Source organism: Choloepus didactylus, chromosome 4 (genome assembly GCF_015220235.1).
Source record: "Choloepus didactylus isolate mChoDid1 chromosome 4, mChoDid1.pri, whole genome shotgun sequence".
Classification (NCBI taxonomy): Eukaryota; Metazoa; Chordata; class Mammalia; order Pilosa; family Megalonychidae; genus Choloepus; species Choloepus didactylus.
The window spans coordinates 184,132,374-184,156,221 of record NC_051310.1 but is presented as its reverse complement, the minus strand read 5'-3'; the positions used below and the strand labels follow the sequence as shown (position 1 = coordinate 184,156,221).

At 37.0% G+C, this 23,848-nt stretch overlaps 1 protein-coding gene across 1 annotated transcript in view; it reads left to right on the top strand.

The window, feature by feature from the left end:
- The window catches only part of MDGA2 (MAM domain containing glycosylphosphatidylinositol anchor 2), a 1,012,098-nt gene that overhangs the window by 579,047 nt on the left and 409,203 nt on the right, over window positions 1–23,848 (top strand). The window contains exon 4 of the mRNA XM_037834933.1: window positions 21,091–21,287. Coding sequence (XP_037690861.1) covers window positions 21,091–21,287 — 197 coding nt within the window. The remainder of the gene's footprint in view (window positions 1–21,090; window positions 21,288–23,848) is intronic.

Here is a 23,848-nt window from a genome sequence, read left to right as displayed (position 1 = left end):
AGATTATATTAAAGAATATGACTTTTTATGAAGTACATAACAGATTCAAACAAGAACAACACATAATAGGGAAATGGTTGAAGAAATAATAATACATTCATGACTAAGGATATCATACAACTATTTTTTTTTTAAAAAATGATTAGAGCTCTATCTTTAAGGACTTTCTATGAACTATTTCATTTGGGAAAAGCAAGATGAAAAAAATGTGACTCGATTCAATTTTATAAAATTTATTTTTATAAAGAAAAACAAAACCCTAACACACATATGTATGTGTCTATGTATGCATATGTGAGTGTATGTGAATAAACATATAAGCCTGAAGAAAAACATGGAATAATACCAGGATGTCAGCATAGGTTACTTGGGAAGGCAAGAGTGTGGGGAAAGGAAGGGAAATTGGAGGCAAGCATTAATAAGAAAAAGACTGGGAAATATATATATGTACACATAAATTATTATGTATATGTGTGTATGTTTGTGTGTGCTGTGTGTGTATAGATGCACTTTTTTTTTTTTAAGTTCAGGTCCCTTCTTATTTATCCTTGTTATTCAGGAGTTTTATAGAAAATAGGTAAGGAGATGGTAGAGTAGAGTGAAAATCTTGGGGTAGTTTTTCCAGGCCCTCTGAAAGTTCGAAAACTATTTCCCTAGAATGATGAGCAGATTCATCAAGATAATAGTGGCTTAAGAACTATAAAATATGTGGTTACATATATTTTTAGAAACTTATAGAACAAATAACAGATTCTAATTTGTGAGAGTAGATGAATGAGAACAAAATTTCACTCAAGAATGAGTTTAATCTTATAGCCCTACTCTTATAAATGTCCAATTTTGAAAATTTGAATGTAAGTTCTAATTTTGCTTGTTTTCTTTATATGTTGTCAGATAAAATTAGCCACTGTTTAAAAATCTCTGTGCAGGAAAAGATAGAAGCATCTCTAGCCATCAATGCTTGCAGAAAATTTCCTATTGAGTTACCTAAAAAAACTGTTTTTGAGTTAATATCTGCAAAAAGTGCTAAAAATCAATGACCTTGATGCTTTGTTTACAATAGAGTGCTTTGTTCTTGATTATTGATATGTCTAACAATGAGTTAATTAGTTTATCTTTTGTATAGCTTCAATGCAACTTAATTTGATTTAGGTGGTGGCAATTGACACACACATATGGTTAGTAGAATTATTTACTGTCATATTCACTCATCCTATGATCATAATGTCAATAGAAATTCTGGTCCATGAAGTGAAAAATTAATATATTCCATTAGCTTTAGTACATCCAAGTGTATCGATTCCTTAGTTTCTTTAAGAAAACAAATTTGAGTATCTTTTGTATAGGATTTTAAAGACTTTTGGAACTTCCCGGAGGGAAAAACGGCATCCCATACAGTATTTAGTGTGCCTTTGCCATCTGGGTTTTCAGATTCATTTGGTTTAATTCAAAGATTGAAGACAGAAAAATTGGACCAAATGGTGGAATAAACCCCTGTGGAAAACATGTTTCTGCTGTGATTATTTTTTAGATTAATTGATTCTTTAACTTGCAACTATACTCCATGACTTCAGTTGCAGTTAATAACTGATTACTCATAAGCACATAGGTCAATAGTTCCAGAGCAGGTTGGGAGGTGGGTTAACCTTTTCATGTCAATAGAGTACTCCAATAGAAATGAAAAATAGATAAAACATATTTTTGCATGACTTAGAGAATTATCTCCCAAACAAGGCTATGCAGCCCACAAGAACTAATTTTCAGTATTTTTAAGGAAAAACTCTATGCCTTTGTGGAAAGACAGTGAGGGGTGAAAAATAAGTCTGAATTTTCTAGCCAAAAGACTGGGAGTCTTAATAAGAACTTTCTAAATAAATTGGGGCACATCACTAATTGCTCAGAAACTTTAAATAATTTTGCGTATAAAAATCAATATTATTTAATAAAATAGCTGTTTCAAACATTGTTCATTTTTCTAAAGCTCCCTATCCTTTTGTTTTTCCCTTTAAACTCCTTGCTCTTCCCTATTTGGATTTAAATATACATCACTCAGTTTAGGGGAAAACAAAATAAGACAAAACAAAACAGAACTCCTTTCATCCCACTTTGTCCTCTGGCTGCTCCCCTAATGCTTTCTTGTCAGAGCCAAGTTTATTAAAAGGATTATATCCATTAATTTCCCCATGTTTTCAACCATCTTTCACTACTTAAGGCACAAAATATTGGCTGTTGGTCCCATCACTCCACTGGCACGACTTTGTGCAGGTCACCCCTGACCTCTTTCTTGCCAGATTTAAAGGTCACTTTCCAGTTCTGTTTTTATCTGATGTCTGTTCATCATTTACACTGTTTTACAAACCATCCATAGCTGTAGAAATTCTTAGATTTGTTTCCTATTGATTTTTTTTTTTTTTCTATCTCTCCCACCACTTTTTCCTCTATCTTTTTCAGAGGTTTTTCTTCTTTTTGTCTTCCCAGGGTTCTCTTCTTGGACCTCTCCTCTTCTCAGACCTCTCCTCTTCACAGTCTGCACGCTTTGCCTTGAGTGCATACTGATGACTCCCAAATCTGTGTCTGTAGCCTAGACCTCCCATTCCAGCTCTGGGTCATGTATATTGTGGCTGGGGAGCTATAAGTGCCTAAAATTCTGCAGGATCCAAACAGAATTCATCAACTCCACCACCTTCCATCCTACACATTCCCTCATAGCCAGGTACAGTTCTCACTTCCATTTCATGTTTCAGTTAGTGGCAGCACTATCTACCCAACTGCCTAAGCCAGGTTCTTCAATATCTTCTTCAACTCCCACCTTTCCCACAGCCCAATATCTTATCATCCACCTGGTTCAGCTCTTTTAGGACTTCTTTCCATGATCACTGCAACAACCTTGTTTCAAAGCTCTTATCACTCTTCATCCAAATTACTGTAGTCACTTTCTTACTCACATACTTGCCAATATTTTTGCCCCTTCCCAATATCTCCTTGAGAAAGAAGTGACGAAGAGCTTTCTAAGAATGAAATGTACGTTCTTAGTAAATTAAAAGGCATACCATGTTTCAGAATAAATATACCCACTAATACATTGGTTTAAAAATAATTAATGGCATTGATTTTCTAGTATTTTATTTGAACTTCTGCCTATAGTTTATGTGATAAAGCCTCATTTCCTTAACATGCATATATGGTCCTACTGAATTGCGCCCTCCCCTTTTTTAACCTCTCAAGGATCGTATCATATACCTATCCCCAACACTAAAAATCCACTTTTTAGCTATGCTGGAATGTAATACGTTTTATCTGATATATCAAAACTTTATCATGCCACTCCCTACTCCAGCTGGTTAAATCTCGTCATAATTCAGGATTTATTTCACGCATCATCTTTTCAGGAGGTCTATCCTAATCTTCGCAGACAAAATTTGTTGCCAATCTTTGGTTTACATCTCTATGGAACCATTTATCCAACCATATTGGGTTTCTTCATCTTTCTTATCTTTTTATGACATATAACATTTATGCTTATATGTAAATTAAGTGTTTTATATAATTCTTAGCATATTGTGGATATGTAAAAATATGCATGAAAATAATGGACAGTAAGATTTTGGAGTCAGGTAAATTGAATTATAATACAGCTAAATACACTACTAAATATAAACTGATAAATTACTTTATCTCAGAAATTCAACTTCCCAGTTGATCAAAAGAGATATTAATTACCTTTTAGAGTTGATATAAAGATGAAATTATGTGAATTGTGTATGAGGTTTCACTCTGTATAAGTATTGAATCATATAAGTACTCAATAAATATTAGTTCCATCATCATTTATTGTTGATGATTTCTGTAATGTGTCCTTAACATCTATGTGCTGAAGTCCCATAAGAATTTTTTAAAAAAGTTTGTGAAATAAACTCCACCACCTTCCATCCTATACACTCCCTCATAAAAATAATTCTTATGGGTGAACAAATAAAAATTATTGGAAAATTTTATTTCACCCAATTGTTGGTCAATATTTTTTATGCTGTAAATTGTTTCAGAAGACTTGGTTGTTTTTAGGATTAAGAAAGGTGGTTTACATCATTAATTTACAAAATTTCTTACAATGACTTTAATTGTTCAGTGCCTAACGTATCTAATCAGCCAAAAAATGTTTCAAGAAAATTATTTTTTTATAAAGGAAGAGTTGCTGAATTTATGGAAAAAAAATGGAATTTTTCTCAGTTTATCATTATGGTGTGTATGGGTAGTATTGCTGAAAATTTGCATCTACCATATTAGTAATAGATTACTCTTCTTTTAGGTCATTAATAAGTATTTGCATCTACTACGTTGGGTTCGAGGAATAAAAATATGACTAAGACATGGCCCCTATCCCAAAAGGCATATATTTAATAGAAAATCATATCAGATATTATTAAAATAATTTAAAGGAAATATGTATCAAATAATGTAATCAATAATTTACATTATTCTATAAATGTGAATAATTTCTGCCCTTTAAATAATAAAAATCAAATGCTCTTTATTTAAAGAATAGTTCTTTAAATTCATTTATCAATGAATATAATCTCTAGATATTTGAATTGCATACAATCTATAAAATTAAAAGAAATTTATTTTAAAGAGGAAAAAGTGAATGCAGACAAATATATTAGCAATGACAGAACATGGTGTGCTTTTTTTTGGTAATATTATTAAAGATATATAGTATGAAAATCAGCTGTTGACTGGATATATAGATCTCATGTCCTCTGAACCATATATAGAGAGACTGAAGTACCTAAGAAATGGTAACCTCAAGGTCCTTGGATAAGACTGTGTACTGGATGTTCTGACTAACTCCTTAGCATGTTGGCAGATTTAAGATCTCAGCTGAAAATGGAAATGCCCTTGGAAATGTCCTCAGCTGGAAAGAACTGCCTAATTCAAGATCAAGCACTCTCACAGAAGAAATGCTTTCTTCCCTTTGCCTCATGGCAAGACTACCTGAAGGGCCGCCTCAGCTCTAGAGCTTCTTCTGAATCATCCAGAAATTTTGTACTAATGTATCACAGTTTGACTCCTCCCTCTGCCTAATCCTGCTGTTTTTTTTTTTTTTTTTGACAAATGCATCATTCTTGCTTTATCAGAAAACACTTAGAAAAATAGGAATAGATGGAAACGTCCTCAACATGATGAAAAGCGTATATGAAAAACCCACAGCTAACAATGTACTCAGTGGTGAAAGACTGAAAATTTTCCTTTTTTGAGATCAGGAACAAAACCAGGGTGCCTACTGTTACCACTATTTATTATTATTATTATTCTTCAACATTGTACTGGAAGTACTAACCAGAGAAGTTAGGCAAAGCAAAAGATATAAAAGGCATCCAAATTGGAAAAGAAGAAAATCAAGTTTCACTATTTGCAGATGACATGATCCTATAAATAGAAAGTCCTAAAAAAGCTATAGCAAATCTGCTAGAGCTAATAAACAAGTTCAACAAATTGTTGGGATATAAGACCATCCCAGCCCCCTCTTGCTGTGTTTTACTGTGTGGTTCCCACTCCCGCAACTGCAGCCTCTCCTGGGTTTTTCCTTTTTTTTTTTTTTTTTTCAAAAGAGCCAGTCGGTCTCCAAATGCCAAGCCCTGGCTTCCCCTCACCACCGCGCGGTTGCGGGTCTTCCAACCAGCATACTCACTCGTTTCAGAATGCAGAATCCTGGTTTCACCAAGTATACAGCCCCTGTGGTACTAGGAGACCGTGTCCACCTGGCGCATTGCAGTAACCAGTATTCTGGGTCACTTTCTGGTTTTTATCTAGTGTTTTTCACGGAGGTGTTTTTTTGCCCTGTCTCACCTAGCCACCATCTTAGTTTCTCATCCCCAATAAGGTTTTTTTTTGTTTTGTTTTGTTTTGTTTTGTTCATTTTTATTGAGATTGTTCAGATACCATACAATTATCCAAAGATCCAAAGTGTACAATCACTTGCCCCTGGGTGCCCTCATACAGCTGTGCATCCATCACACTTAATTTTTGTTCAATTTTTAGAAACTTTTCATTACTCCAGACAAGAAATAAAGTGAAAGATGAAAAAAGAAAAAAACAAAAGGAAACTCTAATCCTCCCCTATCCCTAACCAACCCCCCTCAGTTGTTGACTTGTAGTATTAATATAGTACATTTGTTACTGTTTATGAAAAAATGTTGAAATGCTACTAACTGTAGTATATAGTTTGTAATAGGTATATAGTTCTTCCCTAAATGCCCCTCTATTATTAACTTCTAATTGTATTGTCATACATTTGTTCTGGTTCATGGAAGTGATTTCTAATATTTGTACAGTTGATCATGGACATTGCCCACCATAGGATTCAGTTTTATACATTCCCATCTTTTGACCTCCAACTTTCCTTCTGGTGACATATATGACTCTGAGCTTCCCCTTTCCACCTCATTCACACACCATTCGGCACTGTTAATTATTCTCACATCTTGCTACCAACACCCCTGTTCATTTCCAAACATTTAAGTTCATCCTAATTGAACATTCTGCTCATACTAAGCAACCACTCCCCATTCTTAAGCCTTGTCCTATATCTTGGTACCTTATATTTCATGTCTATGAGTTTACATATTATAATTAGTTCCTATCAGTGAGACCCTGCAATAATTGTCCTTATGTGTCTGGCTTATTTCACTCAGTATATTGCCCTTGAGGTTTTCTCATCAACCCATTTTTTTTTAATATGGTTTTGTTCACTCACCATACATTCCATCCCAAGTAAATAATCGATGGTTCTCTGCATAGTCATACATTTATGTGTTCACCACCTTCACCACTATCTATATAAGAGCATCTACATTTCTTCCACAAGGCAGGAGGGAGAGTCAAAGAAGGTAGAGAGGGAAAAGAAAGAGGAAAAAAAAATGACAGCTAGGAAGTAGCAAAAGGAAAAATAACCTTAAATCAAAGCAGAATAAAGAATCAGACAATACCACCAATGTCAAGTGTCTAACATGCCTCCCCTATCCCCCCCTCTTATCTGCATTCACCTTGGTATATCACCTTTGTTACATTAAAGGAAGCATAATACAATGATTCTATTAGTTACAGTCTTTAGTTTATGCTGATTGCATCCCTCCCCCAATGCCTCCCCATTTTTAACACCTTGCAAGGTTGACATTTGTTTGTTCTCCCTCAAAAAAAGAACATATTTGTACATTTTATCACAATTGTTGAATACTCTAGATTTCACCAAGTTACACAGTCCCAGTCTTTATCTTTCCTCCTTTCTTCTGGTGTCTCACATGCTCCCCACCTTCCTCTCTCAACCGTATTCATAGTTACCTTTGTTCAGTGTACTTACATTGTTATACTACCATCTCCCAAAATTGTGTTCCAAACCACGCACTCCTGTCTTCTATCACCCTGTAGTGCTCCCTTTAGTATTTCCTGTAGGGCAGGTGTCTTGTTCACATAGTCTCTCATTGTCTGTTTGTCGGAAAATATTTTGAGCTCTCCCTCATATTTGAAGGACAGCTTTCCTGGATATAGGATTCTTGGTTGGCGGTTTTTCTCTTTCAGTATCTTAAATATATCACACCACTTCCTTCTTGCCTCCATGGTTTCTGCTGAGAGATCCACACATAGTGTTATTAAGCTTCCTTTGTATGTAACGGATCGCTTTTCTCTTGCTGCTTTCAGGATTCTCTCTTTGTCTTTGACATTTGATAATCTGATTATTAAGTGTCTTGGCGTAGGCCTATTCATATCTCTTCTGTTTGGAGTACGCTGCACTTCTTGGATCTGTAATTTTATGTCTTTCATAAGAGATGGGAAATTTTCATTAATTATTTCCTCTATTATTGCTTCTGCCCTCTTTCCCTTCTCTTCTCCTTCTGGGACACCAATGATACGTACATTATTGTACTTTGTTTCATCCTTGAGTTCCCGGAGACGTTGCTCATATTTTTTCATTCTTTTCTCCATCTGCTCCTTTGCGTGTAGGCTTTCAGGTGTTTTGTTCTCCAGTTCCTGGGTGTTTTCTTCTGCCTCTTGAGATCTGCTGTTGTATGTTCCCATTGTGTCTTTCATCTCTTGTGTTGCGCCCTTCATTTCCATAGATTCTACTAGTTGTTTTTTTGAACTTTTGATTTCTGCCATATATATGCCCATTGCTTCCTTTACAGCCTCTATCTCTTTTGCAATATCTTCTCTAAACTTTTTGAATTGATTTAGCATTAGTTGTTTAAATTCCTGTATCTCAGTTGAAGTGTCCGTTTGTTCCTTTGACTGGGCCATAACTTTGTTTTTCTTAGTGTAGATTGTAATTTTCTGTTGTCTAGGCATGGTTTCCTTGGTTATCCAAATCAGGTTTTCCCAGACCAGAACAGGCTCAGGTCCCAGAGGGAAGAAATATTCAGTATCTGGTTTCCCTGCGGGTGTGTCTTAGAAAATTGTTTCATCCTGTGATGCCTCAGGTCACTGTGCTTTTCTGCCCAGCAGGTGATGCCTGTTAGCCTATAATTCTTGACTGGTGTGAGGAGGTATGGCTGTGTTCCCCCAGGCTCTGGGGTCTGGTTCTGAATGGAAAGGGCCCCACCCCTTTCCTCCTAGAGAAGACAGACCCCCCAGGTGGAGGTCATTAGCATTTCAATGGTCTCTCTCTCTGCTTGTGCTGTCTCCACCCTTCCCAGAGTCACAGCCCTGGAAACTGAAAATGACTGGGGCTTTCTCCACTGAGCCGAAAAAGAAACAGATAGCCCCCTTCAGACCCAGTCCAAGGTGACCCTCCGGCTCTCCCAGATCAGTCGTCACCCAAAGCCTCTGTCTGTTTTTTGGGGATGTGTACCTGTAGTGAGCAGTTCACACTCGCTACTTAAAACCCCAGTTGGACCTCAGCTGAGCTATATTTGCTTGCTGGGAGAGAGCTTCTCTCTGGCACCATGAGACTTTGCAGTTCGGGCTATGGGGGAGGGGGGTCTCACGACTTGGTTCCGCAGGTTTTACTTACAGATTTTATGCTGTGTTCTCGGGCATTCCTCCCAATTCAGGTTGGTGTATGATGAGTGGATGGTCTCATTTGTCACCCTGCAGTTATTCTGGATTATTTACTAGTAGTTTCTGTTTTTTTGTAGTTGTTCCAGGGGGACTACTTAGCTTCCACTCCTCTCTATGCTGCCATCTTGCCCCCTCATCCTAATCCTGCTGTTTTTGCACACTACAACAGGAGTTGATTCTCAGGGCACTCCCCAGTGAATTTTCTGAATGCATATCTTCTTCAAGGAATCAGATTCCCAAGGAACTCATTCTAGAGAGTCTGAGGGAGTGACTCTAAAATGGATATTTAGAACCCGACCCATCAGTCCACACCTACTAACAGTGAGGTCAGGTGGCATAGATGTTATAGGGATTCCTGGTAGAGGTGAACCACTGATAACCCTTGAATGCTATGGTAGTGAAATTGTTAGAACTTCTACCTGCATTGAACTGAGGCAGGTACCAATGGAAGATAAGGTACTATGGATTCAACATCTCTGGCTTTTGAGAAATTCAGGGGAAAGTTATAATTAAAGGGTCATTGGAATCAGATAGTTTCTACTGGGTTCTATTTATGCAGGAGGTAGCAAGAATGAAAGGTTGTGATTAATCATTAGTCGAAAGTGATGTGTGAAAGTAAGTAGGCCTCTTAAGCAGAATAAAAAGCTGATAGTCTTAGGACTTAATTAAAAGTATAGCAGAGATTCAGAGAAGCTTTTATCTTCAGTCCTGGAAAGTCAATTATATCAGGATCTGAATCCTGGTTGGAAACAAATGTGACCTAGACAGGGATTGGGGGTGGGATGGGGAAAGCAGTGCATCTAGATTAATTAACTAAAAATACCTTCAACCTATGGTGGATTGAATTGTATAACCACAGTTTAGACATGCTCTTTGTCTTGATCCGCGTTCTGGTGCATGTGGACCCACTGTAAATAGGATCTCTTCAAGATGCTTTTTCAGTTAAGGTGTGGCCCAACTAAATCAGGTTAGGCTTGAATCTTGATTACTGGAGTCCTGTAAAGCAGAGTGAAAGTCACATGGAGAGAAAAGCCATGGGGAGCAGTCAGAAGCTAGAAGTCAACAGAACCCAGAAGAAAAAGGAGAAGACACACAATGTGCATTCCATCTGACAGAAAAGCTGAGGACTACAGATTGCTGGCAGCCAGCCCAGAGTATCATAGTCTTTTGAAAGAAAGCATTGACTTGCTGATGCCTGGATTTTGGACTTTTCCTAGCCTCAAAACTATGAGCTTATAAATTTTTTTTTACAACAACTCATATGGTATTTATTTTAGCAGCAAAGAAACCAAAAAAAAAAAAACAAAAAACAAAAACAAAAAACTACAACAACAAAAAACAAAACAATCTCATATCTCCTTAAACCTGCTTGGCCTTTAGAGGTTGCTCACCTATTAGAGGCTACCACTTTCATCTTGTTTGAAAATAATGCAGAAACCTCTACCATTTACAGTAACTCATAACTCTCTTAGGATCTACCCCTGACTCCCTTGCTGATCACCAGATCAATATGTAGGGTCAATAGATTACTTAACCTGGCCATGGAAATGCTGGGCCTCATAGGGAAGAAAGGAACTATGTGCTAAACAAGCTGCTGGCTCTAGCCAATATTTACTGGTAGGAGTCTAGAGAGTGTGTATAGGACTGGATCCTGGGGCTGCTGGATCACATGAGATCGAGTAAGGTTGAGTTTATGGATATGGGACTGTTCTCTCGTAATACAAGATTTGTCACTTTGACAGAGACTGCTGGAGATGATGCTTACCAGCTGCTAGGGTAGCTCTCCAGAGCTTCAGGAAAGCAATAGTCTCCACTAAATGAAGTATAAATGCCCAGTCTGCAGTGGCAGACAATAGAAAAAGGGATTAAAAGGCTCAGAGGTGTGGTCATGCAAAAGTGAATACACCAGGTAAAGTACAGAAAAATCATCAGCTCACTATATCCCATGGAAAAGCTTGGAGAATGACCCATTGATCAAAACAGTAGGAATGTACTGGGACACAGGCAGATGCTCAGAAGTGATTATCCTCTGTAGGCAAAGATTGCTGGCAGGAGATACTGTAACAGAATTTGGCTCCCTAATAGCAACAGGGATGAGATGAACACAAAATAATAGAGGCTAGGTGTCAGTGCTGAATTGCAAAAAGCAAAATTGGTATGCATATGTTAAAAGAGCAGTTAAAAGTTTGAATGCATCCAGGGCTCCTGACCCACAGAGAGCTATGAAGATGTTTAATAGAATACAGCATCTCTGGGAGAAGAATAAGTGAACAGCCACATCCACCAGAATGTGGAAATCAAGGATAGATGATCAGAGGCTGAATATGGCCACCTAATAAAGTCATAACCTCTTATCCAGTTTCTAGACCTGAGGTAATTTTCAGATGTTGAATTGCTTGACTGAAGAAGAGACCAAGTGTGCAGAAAGAAAGACCCTGCAACATTATGACAAGTAAAGGTTCTCCCAGTCCTGTCTCCAAAGGAACTTACATCTATTTGCTTGGATAACCATATAATTAGGAAAAGAGACTCCAGAAATATTTTGAGGAATGTTGTACACAAGAGTACAACAAGAGTTGGCCTTGATTCGTAGAGTTCCAAAGCATCATCACGCCACTCCCTCTGTTAGAGTGTGACAGATGGGTGCCAGGTAATAAATGAGGTTATGGCCAAGGTCTGACTCACTTTGGGTCCACCAGTAGTCCATAGATGCACCTTGTTGTCATTTACCTCATCTCCAATTGGCATAGACATGCATGATAGATATCAGAACCCCTACAATGATTCCTTGGCCTGTGGGATAAGAGCTATCCAAGTGAGAATACTATGTGGATGCCTCTGAAACTTCTTCATTCTTAACCAAGAAAGTATGTCAAAAACAATTATCATACCCCAGGAGAATGGCAGGGATTAGTGCTACTCTTAATGACTTCAAAAATGCATTTGTGGTAGACCCCATCATTTCCCTATCTATTTATAATGCTGTCTCCTGCCCAAATCAAGTAGATCAAAGAGGATGACTGTGAACTATCAGAAACTCACCCTCACAATGCCGTGATTATAGCTGCTACCACATCAGGTATCTTTGCTAGAGCAGATTAACATGGCTTCAGGTACATGATACATTTCCAGTGATGTAGTGAATGTGCTCTGTTCTATTTCTGTTATGAAGGAGGATTAGAAATAATTTGCATTCACTTGGAACAGACATCAGTATGCATTTGCAGTCTTGCGCTAAAGCTTCATTAACTCACATCCATTGTCATAACATAGTCCAAAGGGATATATAGACCATCTGGACATTCTGATGAACATGAGAGATATCAATGAGATCATGTTTATTGGTCCATATTAACAAGAAGTGGCAGGTACTTTTGATGCCTTGGAAAACACCCATAATACAGAGGGTTGGAATAAACGTACAAAGATTCAGGGGCCCGCTACAGAAGTAAAATTTTAGATGTCCAGTGGTCTGGGGCCTCCACCCACAATAAAGAAAAAATTATTTCATCTTGTAATTCCTATCCTTCAGAAGGAAGCACAGTGCTTGTTAGGTCTCTTTGGGTTCTGAAGCATATTCCACATTTGGAAATATGATTTAATAAACTTATCAGGTGATTCAAAAGACTATCTGCTTCAGGTGAGGCTCAAAGTAGGAAAGGGCTCTGCAACACATCTGTGGTGCAAGTGACCCTGGTGCTTAAACGACATAACCCAGGAGAATCTATGATATTAGATCTATCAATGCTAGAAAAGATGCTGTGTGGTTTATAACAACCCTGATAGGAGAACAATAAAGTATATTTCTAGGGTTATGCGTAAAGCCAAAGGAGATTTATGCATCTTTTGCAAAACAGCTTCTAGTGTGCTACTGGGCATTGGAAGAGATGGAGTGCCTGAACATGGGATGTCAAATGACCACATTGCAAGAACTGTCAATCATGAGGTGGGTTTTGTCAGATCCACCCAAAACTCAGTCATAAAAAAGGCAGACCCAGAAGTAATCCATCATAAGATGGAAGTGGTACGTCAGGATTGGGCATGGTCAGGGCAAAAGAGTCCAAGTAAGTTATATAAGCAGGTGTCCAGACTCCATGGCACCTGCCAGTGTTTCACCAGTGCCTCTCCCTTAGCTAACATTTGGTCATATAAGGGGTCTATTATAACAAGCTGATGAAGGAGAAGAGTGAGTACATTTCATAAATGGGTCAGCTCATTACGTGGATGCAAGTAAAAATTGGACTGCTGCTTCAGCAGAGCCCCACACTGAATATCCCCGAAAGTCAGAGGTAAAAGAAAATCCTTTCAGTGGGCAGAACTTTGATTTCCACGATGCACCAGGTCAACAACTTCTTGTGGAAAGAGAAGATCTCTTCATGTATTTTGATGGACCTTTGGGAGTGGGATGAAGTGTGATAATATTTATGTTGCAAATTAATGATCACCAAGGAATATCTACCAAAGAAGAGGCACAAAAACAAAACAAAACAACAACAAAAAATACAATTTGACAGAATAATTCAGCCAGTTGACATCAACCAACAGGCTCATCAAAAGAACAGCCATAAGGGTAGGGATAGAGGCTATGCATAAGCTCAAAACATGGGCTCTCACTCATGAAGTTTGATCTAGCTAGTGCCATTACTGAGTACCTAATCTGTCAGCAACAGGGACCAACACTTGACTCTTGATAAGGCATAATTCCTCAAGGCAACAAGCAGCCACTTCATTAGTTACAAGTAGCTTACACTGGACCTTTTTTATGCTGAAAGTGCATTATTTTTACTGGACTTGACATGCATTCTGATTATGTGTTAATCTGCTAACCTCAGCCATATGCTCTAGCTAAAGGTTTGTAGAATGCTTGAAGTCTTAACACAGGATCCTACCTAAAATTTCATTCAGAACAGAACACTGTACAGCAATGGAGGTATAGTAATGGGCACAGCACCCTGGGATTTCCTGATCTTATTATATATTGCACCACATAGAAATACCCCTTTATTGAACAACAGAGTAGACTTTTGAGGAGCAACTAAACATAATATCCTGTAGGATGGGATGTTATACTCCAGGATACAGTATAAAACCTAATCAATGGCCATTATTATATGGTGATTTTTCCCTAAGTATAAAACATGGGTCAAAGAACCAAGGGGTGGCCATCACATTCAGTGACTCCCTTGGGAAATATGTGCTTCCTTCCCACAACTATGGGTCCTGCCAGTTTAGAGGACCCTTTTGCCAGAAGGGGAAAACATGCTAGTAGCAAACAAGAGTCCTGTGCTGCTTTGAAGTTATGTACCCCAGAAAAGTCCATGTACTTTTAATCCATTCCTGTGGATGCAGATCTATTGTGGTTGGGAAATTTAGGTTAGGTTATTTCTAATGAAATATGACCCATGCCGTTCATGGTGGGTCTTAATCCTTTACTGGAATCTTTTATGAGAGGATAAAAAGAGATGAAAACCAGAAAGAGCTTTAGAGAGAAAAGCCCTGGAGAAGCTTAGAGAGGACCCACAGAGGAAGCCACTGGAACCAGAGCTGAAGGCAATGAATCCTGGGGATGAAGGCCAAGCAGACGCCAGCCGTGTGCCTTCCCATGTGACAGAGGTGGACACAGAGGTGTCCCAGATGCTGGCAGCCTTTCTTCAGAGACCAGTTATCATCCTGCCAATGCCTTAATTTGAAAATTTTCAAGCCTTAGAACTTGAAATTTATAAACTAATAAATCCTCATTGTAAAAGCCAACCCATTTCTGGTATATTGTATTCTGGCAGCTTTAGCAAACCAAAACAGATTTTTGAACCAGGAGTGTGAGCTGCTTTGATTTGCAAATACCAGAATTGCTAGATGGCTTTGTAAATGGATAAGGGGAAGATTCTGGAAGAATCGTTAGCTGCTTGATAGGCAAGGTCTAGATTGCTTTGAAGGTACTCTTGGTAGGAATATAGACTCTAAAGGTTCTTCTGATGAGGTCTTAGACAGAAATGATGAATGTGTCATGTAAACTGGAAGAAAGGTGACCCTTGTTTTAAAAGTTGCAGAGAATTTGGCAAAATTGAGTCCTAATGTCACATGGAAGGCAGAATTTGAAGGTGACAAGCTTGGATTTTTAGCTGATTTCTAAATTAAATGTGGAAAGTGCAGCCTGGCTTCTCCTTGCAGCTTATAGTAAAATGTGAGAGGCAATGGATAAGCTGAGAACTAAACTCTTGGGTACAAAGAAACCAGAAATTGATAGTTTGGAAAATTCTGAGCTTTCAGAAAATGAGTCCCCAGAGAATAGTGCCCCACATGAGGATATAACCAAACCTGGAACCAGTCAGCCATTTCAGTACAAGTCAGGAATGGAAATGCACCTATCCAGAAAGGATTTGTGGAAAGTCCTATTGTCTGATGGTTGGAACCCCTCTATGCTTCATGTGAAACCAACGAGTTTTTTTGTGAGATCTATATGAATGAAACCACTGCCAGCCTGGACTTTGAGGGACAGATTGAAGGAAAAATGATGTCTGAAGGCAAGAAACCTCAGGCCAGGAGAGTGGACCCACCCACTCATGTGGGAAGGGTGAGTTTGACCCAGAGTTCACAGAGGCTGGGCCTTCTTCCTCATTTTTTAAGAAGAGTGCTGCTGCCTCAGGGCTCTCAGATGCCTTGGCGATTGAGGGAGCTTGGCTACTCTGTTTTTCAGAAGTGCTGCTGCCCTGGGCTTCAGAGAGGGTGAAGCACATTCCCCAGTGTTGAGAGCCTGGCCACCATCCCACTGTTCTGAGGGGGTTGATCCTGTGCCCCACAGTTGGCAGAGAGTCCAGCTGCCACCCCATTGCTTGAAGAGGGTGGAGCAGAGAGCACGGCTGTCTCCCCAGTGTTTGGAGATTTTGGAGCCCTCACCCCAGTGTTTGGAGAGAGCAACACCCCTTTGTAAACTCTTGGATAGTGTGGGACTGCTGCTCTCTCAATCCCTGAGGAGAAAGCGTCTTTCAATAAATGACTCTCAGACCTCAAAATCTAATGACGTTTACCCTGTAGGTTTTCAAAACTGTTTGGGAATGTTGTCCCATTTTCCTTCCAATTTTTCCCTATGGAAATGGAAACATTCACGGTATGACTGTACCTCCTTTGTATATGGGAAGCAGATAACTGTTCTAAGTTTCATAGGTTGACAGGCTGAAGAGAATTTTGCCTTAGGATAGACCATGCCTGTAACTAATTTTGATGAGACTTTGTACTTAATATTACAGTTAGTGAAGTTATTTAAGGCTTTTGTGATATTGTGATGGATTGAATGTATTTTGCATATGGAAAGAACATGTCTTTTTGGAGTCCAGAGGGTAAAGTATGCTGATTTGATGCTGTTATGTACCCTCAGAAAAGGCCATTCCTGTGGGTGCAGACTTGTTGTGGGTGGGATCTTTTGGTTGGGTTATTTCATTTGAGATATGACCCACCCCCTTCAAGGTGGGTCATAATCCTTTACTGGAATCCTTTATGAGAGGATAGAAAGAGATGAAACCAAGAGAGCGCTTTAGAGAGAAAAGCCCTGGAGAAGCTAAGAGAGGACCCCTAGAGGAAGCCACTGGAACCAGAGCTGAAAGCAACGAATCGTGGGAATGAAGGACCAGCAGACGCCAGCCATGTGCCTTCCCATGTGACAGGTGTCCCAGGTGCTGGCAGCCTTTCTTCAGAGACCAGTTATCATCCTGTTGATGCCTTAATTTGGACATTTTCAAGCCTTAGAACTTTAAATTTGTTAACTTACAGATCCTCATCATAAAAGCCTACCCATTTCATGTATATTGCATTCTGAAAGCTTTAGCAAACCAAAACAAGTCCCATTAAACATTCAGCCATGGCTGCCACTCACTCACTTTAGGCTCTTTGTGCCAAGAAACAGTAGATAAGAAGAGAAGTTACCATGCAGCCAGGAGTAGTTGAACCATATTATCAGATAGAGGTAAGGCTATTATTACACAGTAAGGCAGTAAAGAATATGTTTAATACCCAGTTGATCCACTGAGTCATTTATTGTTATTCCTTTGTCCAATTTTGGCTGTAAACAGACCAAGGGCTCAAATTCCTAAGGTATGAAGGTCAGATGGTTAGATAATCTTACTAGGCAAAATATGGCATAAGCCCAGGATGAGAGGAATCTAGAATGATAATAGTGGAATGAGATGATTATTTTCATCCAACCATACTTCTTTTCAGATTCTTTCAGAATCCTTAAGTAGTGTTGCTGAAATAGGGTGTCTTAGTTTCCAGGCTGCCATTATAAATATCATACAATGGGAATTTATCAGCTCACGGTTTTGAGGCTAGGAAAAGTCCAAAATTTAGGCATCAGCAAGTAATACTTTCTTCTTGAAGACATGTGTTTTGGTGCTGGCTGCACATAACCCTGGATTCCTTGGCTGTCCTGTTCACAAGGCTATGCACATGACAATGTCCTCTCCTTTCTCTTCCAGGTCCTTTCTGACCTCTGGCTTTTCCCTGTGTCTTTCTCTCACTATTTTTTTTTTATATCTTCTGCTTATAAAGAGCTCTGACAATCCAGATTTAAACCCAATCTCATTCAGTTGGGCCACACCTTAATTAAAAATAAAGTCTTCAAGAGATCCTATTTATAATGGGTTCAAACCCACAGAAATGTGGATTAAGACCAGGAACATGTCTAAGTTGGGATACATAACTGAAGCTACCACATGTGGTGAATTTTTAAACCTAGTGAGTGAATCTGTGTGGATGTTACAGTGCACCATCCAGATCCCCTTATCACAGCTGAAGCACTCATTCCTCCAACTGCTGAGAGTATTGGCAGTTGATGGCTCTCAACTAAGTACCTCTCTGGAAATTGCCCTAAGCAGAAGAGAGCTGCCCCTCCTAAGTCATAACCCCTAGTGGAGAGGAACACACAACCAATGACTGGTTGATGGAGGAGAGGATAGGTGTATCAAGGTTTGGCTGTCTTGCCTCAGAGCCGGATGTTTCTGAGGGGAAATTACAGTTGCAGAGCTTCCCTAGATCTACCAAGATCTTTTCACAAAAGCACTATTGTTCAACTCCTCCTCTGCCCATTCCTACTTCCTTCACTGCCCCACACACATTTATCCAAAACGTACTCCCCAATATACCTCCGGCATACATATCTGTTTTAGAGTCTCTTTACAAAAAACCTGACCTAAAACAAATGCACATATTTAGTCACAGGTGGTTAAATTATCAACATCTTAGTCTTATTAAGAGATATTAGTTTAAACCAAAGAAAAATTTACAATATAGCTAATATATATTATATTACATTATATATTACATATCTGTAGCATATATTCTATATCTTATATTCTATATATCATCTTCTATCTTATACATATATATTTAAAATATATATTATGTACATATATGTAATAAATAAATTTAGGTGTGTGTGTGTATATAGTTTTTACCACATATTTTGACCATGTCATTATTTGATTTGTCTGAAAGAAGTCTTGTTTCTGGCTTATTTGTTTTTAAATAACAAAAAGAAATCACTTAGGAATTTTATCCAGGAGGAATTCCAAATTCCTAAACCTGGGTGAATCCAACAAATAATTCAGCCAATAGAATGTTCAGTAAGCAATTGTCACAAGATTAGATTCTCAGAAGTCCAGTGACCCAAATCTCATCCAGATCAGGGAAGAGCATGTTTAAATGATTGTTCAGGTTTGGTCTATTCCTGACTGAGCCTATCAATATCACCACTTAACAACAAAAGAACTCATGATGCATCAATAAATGGATGTTGGTAATTACAATACTATGAACTGTTTGGAACCCAAGGAGAGTCATTGTTATTACACTAACATCCAATTCTGTTTTGTTACTGAACCTGCTGGCTTAAAATTTTTATTTTTACAACATGTAATATGTAGCTCATATCTTCTAAAAATGAGTGTATGACCAAAATAAATTATATTTTGAACAAGAAAAATTGACTTACAGTACCTTTATGCAAATCATTAAGGCTGAATTCAGCTAATCAGTCTCCTGCAGGATTTGCTTTATATATCCAGGGCTAGTTAACCACAGAAGTGAATGTGTGACAGCTTTTAAAGACCTTTAAATATGTTATGATAATAATGCTAGTAACCCTAAATATTCCACCTTATTGAAAGCAGAGAACATAAAACCCCACACAATTAATAGAATAAATTTAAACTGAAAGTTCTTCAAACTTTACCAAAAAGCAGCAGTTGTTCTGTAAATTTACACTACTAAATTTAGAGCTCTTTGAGGTAGCTGTGAAAAGATTCTCATATTTTTTGGGGAAAAAAAATCCTCAGAATGTTGCAAAGCAAGAAATCTAAGAAGGTCTGTCAAATAATTCATCTAGAAAAAAATACTTTTAAAATGGAGAGATTTTGGATTCTGTTCTTTACTTGTTGTCTTAGGATGGCTATGATTTCATTACTTTTATAGGACTTTTATTATTTTTACACATCAAAAACAATCCTTGTAAAGAACAGTGTCTTTTAAATATCTAGCATAGCGTATGCTCACACACCTCACTATTCATATGTTTATATAAATATTGTAACTTCTTTTCATATAAAAGTGTATGCTATGCAAAAACATTTGATAGCCTGAACAAATGGGTGACTGACATTTTTATCTACTCATGATGAGAGTTGAATACATTATGAATTGGTCTGATAAAGGTAAGAAAACAACATGGAATCAATGGGAGTCTAATAATTGAGTACTAGCTACGCTTTAATAATAATGATATGATGATGATGGTGATGATGATAATAACCTTTATTGAGCATTTACTATTTACTATATGACCAAGACTTTGTGGACTATCTCATTTAATTCTCCAACAACCCTAGGTCACTGATACCATTATTAGTATTCCCTCTTTACCAGTAAGGAAATTGAAGACCACAGAGGTTGTGACCCTTCAGGGTTATTAAGCTAGAAGGGATGAAGCTGTGCGAAGCTGGTATTTAAGCAAGAGAGTTTTTGCATCACACTCAAATATAGATTAAGTTTATACTAGCACATGGAAATGAGAGTTTTCTTTATTTTTTTAAAAGCAAGTGTATTTCTTAATTTCTTTTTTCTCTTAACAACCTGGGATATGGTATATTACAGATCGAAAACTATGACAAACAATGGCCTGTGGGTCAAATCTGACCAGGGGCAGTTGTTGTAAATAAAATTTCCCTGGCACTTAGCTAAACTCAGTTGTTCATGTGTTGCCTTTGGCTGCTTTCGCACTATAACAGCAAAACTGAGTAGTTGAGACATACAGATCGTCAAGGCCCTCAAGGCCTAAAATATTTCTGAACTGGCCTTCTGAAGAAAACTTTTGCAAAACGTGATGTTATTTCTGGAGCTATCCCTTCCTCAAGATACATGTAAAATGGCACAATTTTAATTCCAATATTCAGCATAGAAACATGAATGCCTTTTGATAATACCTTCTGTTACCATAGTTCAAATTAACAAATATGATACAGGATATAACTTCAGAGATGAAGATAAAATTTAACTCTTTGCAAGATCAGATTTGATACTATGAAGACCATACTAATTCATAAACATAGATCTTTGCTTTCAATGTATCTATTATAAATAACTGGAAAAAGAAACACATTAAGGTAAGGGGTCAGTTGAGCTGCTTGATATTATTATTAATTTCTCTGTCACTATTGTTCATTGTTCTGGCTGAACTCTTGAACTGGAGGGTTTTTCATTCTGATGTCTCTCTTAGAACTCTGTTATGTAGCTATTGGAAAGATTTTGAATACAAAGTCATTTGTGCTGTCTCAACAAATAGAGAGCATAAGAAACAGCTATTACTTTTCTTTACCTCCTATCATTGGAAATTTCTTGGCAATAAGTTAAAGAAAAATTCATTGAAGAAACTGATTCCTGATAAGTAATAAAATAAATTAGTAATATGCATCTTTGATTATGTTTTCTATGTGTAATGCTTCAAAAGCTGTGTAACTAATACCATTGCCACTTGGTTGTTTTTATTTTTTCTAGATTTGGATGATCCAGTAGTAACTGTTCACCAAAGTATAGGTGAAGCTAAAGAACAATTTTACTATGAAAGAACAGTGTTCCTCCGGTGTGTTGCCAATTCCAACCCACCCGTTCGGTACAGCTGGCGACGTGGCCAGGAAGTGTTACTACAAGGATCTGATAAAGGAGTTGAGATTTATGAACCCTTCTTTACCCAGGTATGAGTTAAGGTAGAGTATTTGCACACCACTACACTAGGATACTTTCCTAATTCAGGCAATGCAGTATTATAGATAATTCAAAAGATAGTTTCTCCAAATCTTGTCTTTTAAAAAAAATTTGCTTGACTGAAAGATTACAGGAGTCAAATAATGATGGACAATTCATTTATTTTTAATATGGAAGTTAAATTTTAAATGTTAATTCTAGAAAAAATTCTGAATTTAATGTATCCAAGCATATTTCATTTTCTGTAACTATCCAGGTTTCATGATAAAAAAGTACAGAATTGTACATTTTCCAGCTGATCTGTGTTTCGTAGAAAATATTTCTCAAAAGCACAGATTTTGATTTCCCCATTTGGCATGGTAAATATTTTTTAAAGGAACAAAAGAATCTGTTTGGGATTTATTTTGGCTTCTGTTTTAAGAAAAATCTGTCTTTATTTTACTCATTCTAGTTTTGAATTAGTTTAGGAATAGAGCCTTAATTATGTAAAAATCAAAATATTTAATAAGTGATTAAAAACTTTTAATCAGAAAATTGAATTAATTTTGTATAGCATGAGTGTAATATAAAATATGTTCTTTGGAATTTATTGAGAGTGGATAGTTAATAATTCTTGAGGAAGACATTGAAATGTGTAGGCATATTTGGGTACTGCTATTATGTACCCTTTTGATAACTAGAAAGGAGCACAAACCTAATTAAGAACAAAAAAAATTTTTAATTGAAAATATAGTTTGGAAGAAAGTTCAAAATAATTGTGACCATGAATAATAATAATAATGATTATAATAATAATAATAATAAATGCTATAGGTAACAAGATAAATAGCAATTTGACCACATTTTAGAGAATTGAGACATCCATGTTTCCACCTATAGGGAAATATAAAATTAAAATGTAAATATTACTAGTATTCTATTTCAAAAGATTTCACATCAATAAAAGTTTCATGTCTTAATCCTCTAAAAAACATAAAGCTATCTCAAGTTTATATATTTCCCAGCATTTTCACCATTAAGGATGTATTTTTATATGGTAAATCATTTACTTGGAATGTCTACAGTCTGACCTATTTTGGATTAATTGGCAGTATTTAGATATTAACTGTGGAAGAAGGCTGTGATTATTCAAACACATCTGAAACCATAGTACATATTTATATGCATTGCTGATCAAAGTTATAGAAGAGTTGTAGCTTGCCAAAATACAAATCTCTAAAATCGCCATCAAGCATGCCTTGCTGATACCTAGTGAGTCTGTCATGAAACCAGTGTTGAAGCCTGCTTTGAGCTGACGCTCACTTTATTCATGCCACTGTGACAGCTTCATCAGGTCACTGCCAGCAAGCAGGATCACAATTTCTCCATACATTCTGAACTACTGCAATTTATTATTTTATTTTTCACTAAAATAATTTTTTAATTAAAAAAATAACAAAAATGTGTTAGCATCGTTTAATTGTTTGGATGTCTCTAGGGTTTAAAATTCCAGATAAATGATTACTTTAACATATTTTGATTCTCCTATTGTCAGTTCCTTTGAACTGTGGATATTTTTAACATTTGGAAAACATGCTTTTCCTTGATTATCTTTTAAACATGATAATATTTACAAATATAGGCTAACTCTAAATTCCTGTTATTTATATGGCTATTTCTTATCTGCAGATGGGTCTGACCATTTGGAAATGAACACACTGACTTGTCCAAATTTTGAGAAATCATTTATACTATTAAAATAGTTAATATTTGTAGCTTGAAAGTTATTGAACAAGTACAAGCTTTTCATGCATACTTTTGAATTTGTCTATATTTCTGTATTAGTAATTCTCAGAACCCCCTTACAATAGCTCGCAAGCTAGTAGCTATAGACTGTGACTGATAAATGTAACTTTCATTTTATTTTCTCTTTTGTTTTTCTTTCTTCCCTCTTCCTTTGTGAGAAAACAAGAACTTTTTGATTTAAACATTTCACTGCTTATATATCCTTCTCTACGTATATCTTTATCATCCTGCATGACATAGGCCCTCTCCCACCTTTGGCTGTGCTAGTAAGTCTACTACTTGGACAGCCTGGGTTAGTTCTCTTAACAAAAATAGTTAAGAAACACACAACCAAAACTTTCTTGCAATTCTGTGTTCTGGGATTAGCTTGCTGCAATAATTGCCAACAATCTGCAGGTTTTGCTCCTTTTTAAAAATGTCTTTTCTGTCCTTGAGGAACTAACATTTGTTTACTTGATTGTGTTGCTTATCTATCCTTCTAAACTGACTTGTGTATTTGTATCTGTCCTAAAACCATGTTGGAGCAAGAGGCACTTCAATGCTATATATATGCTTATTTTTTCACTGTAAAATATATTATATAAGCCAAATTTATAAAAACACTCAAATATAAGCACATGGTAAGTTTAATTCTTGTAGCCATAAAGAATGTTGGCTTTTTCATGGATGAGATATCAACGGTTTTCCTACATATAGCACACATATTGATATACTTCATATGGGCCTGTTATACACAAATCCAGTCATAAAACATGATTTACATTCT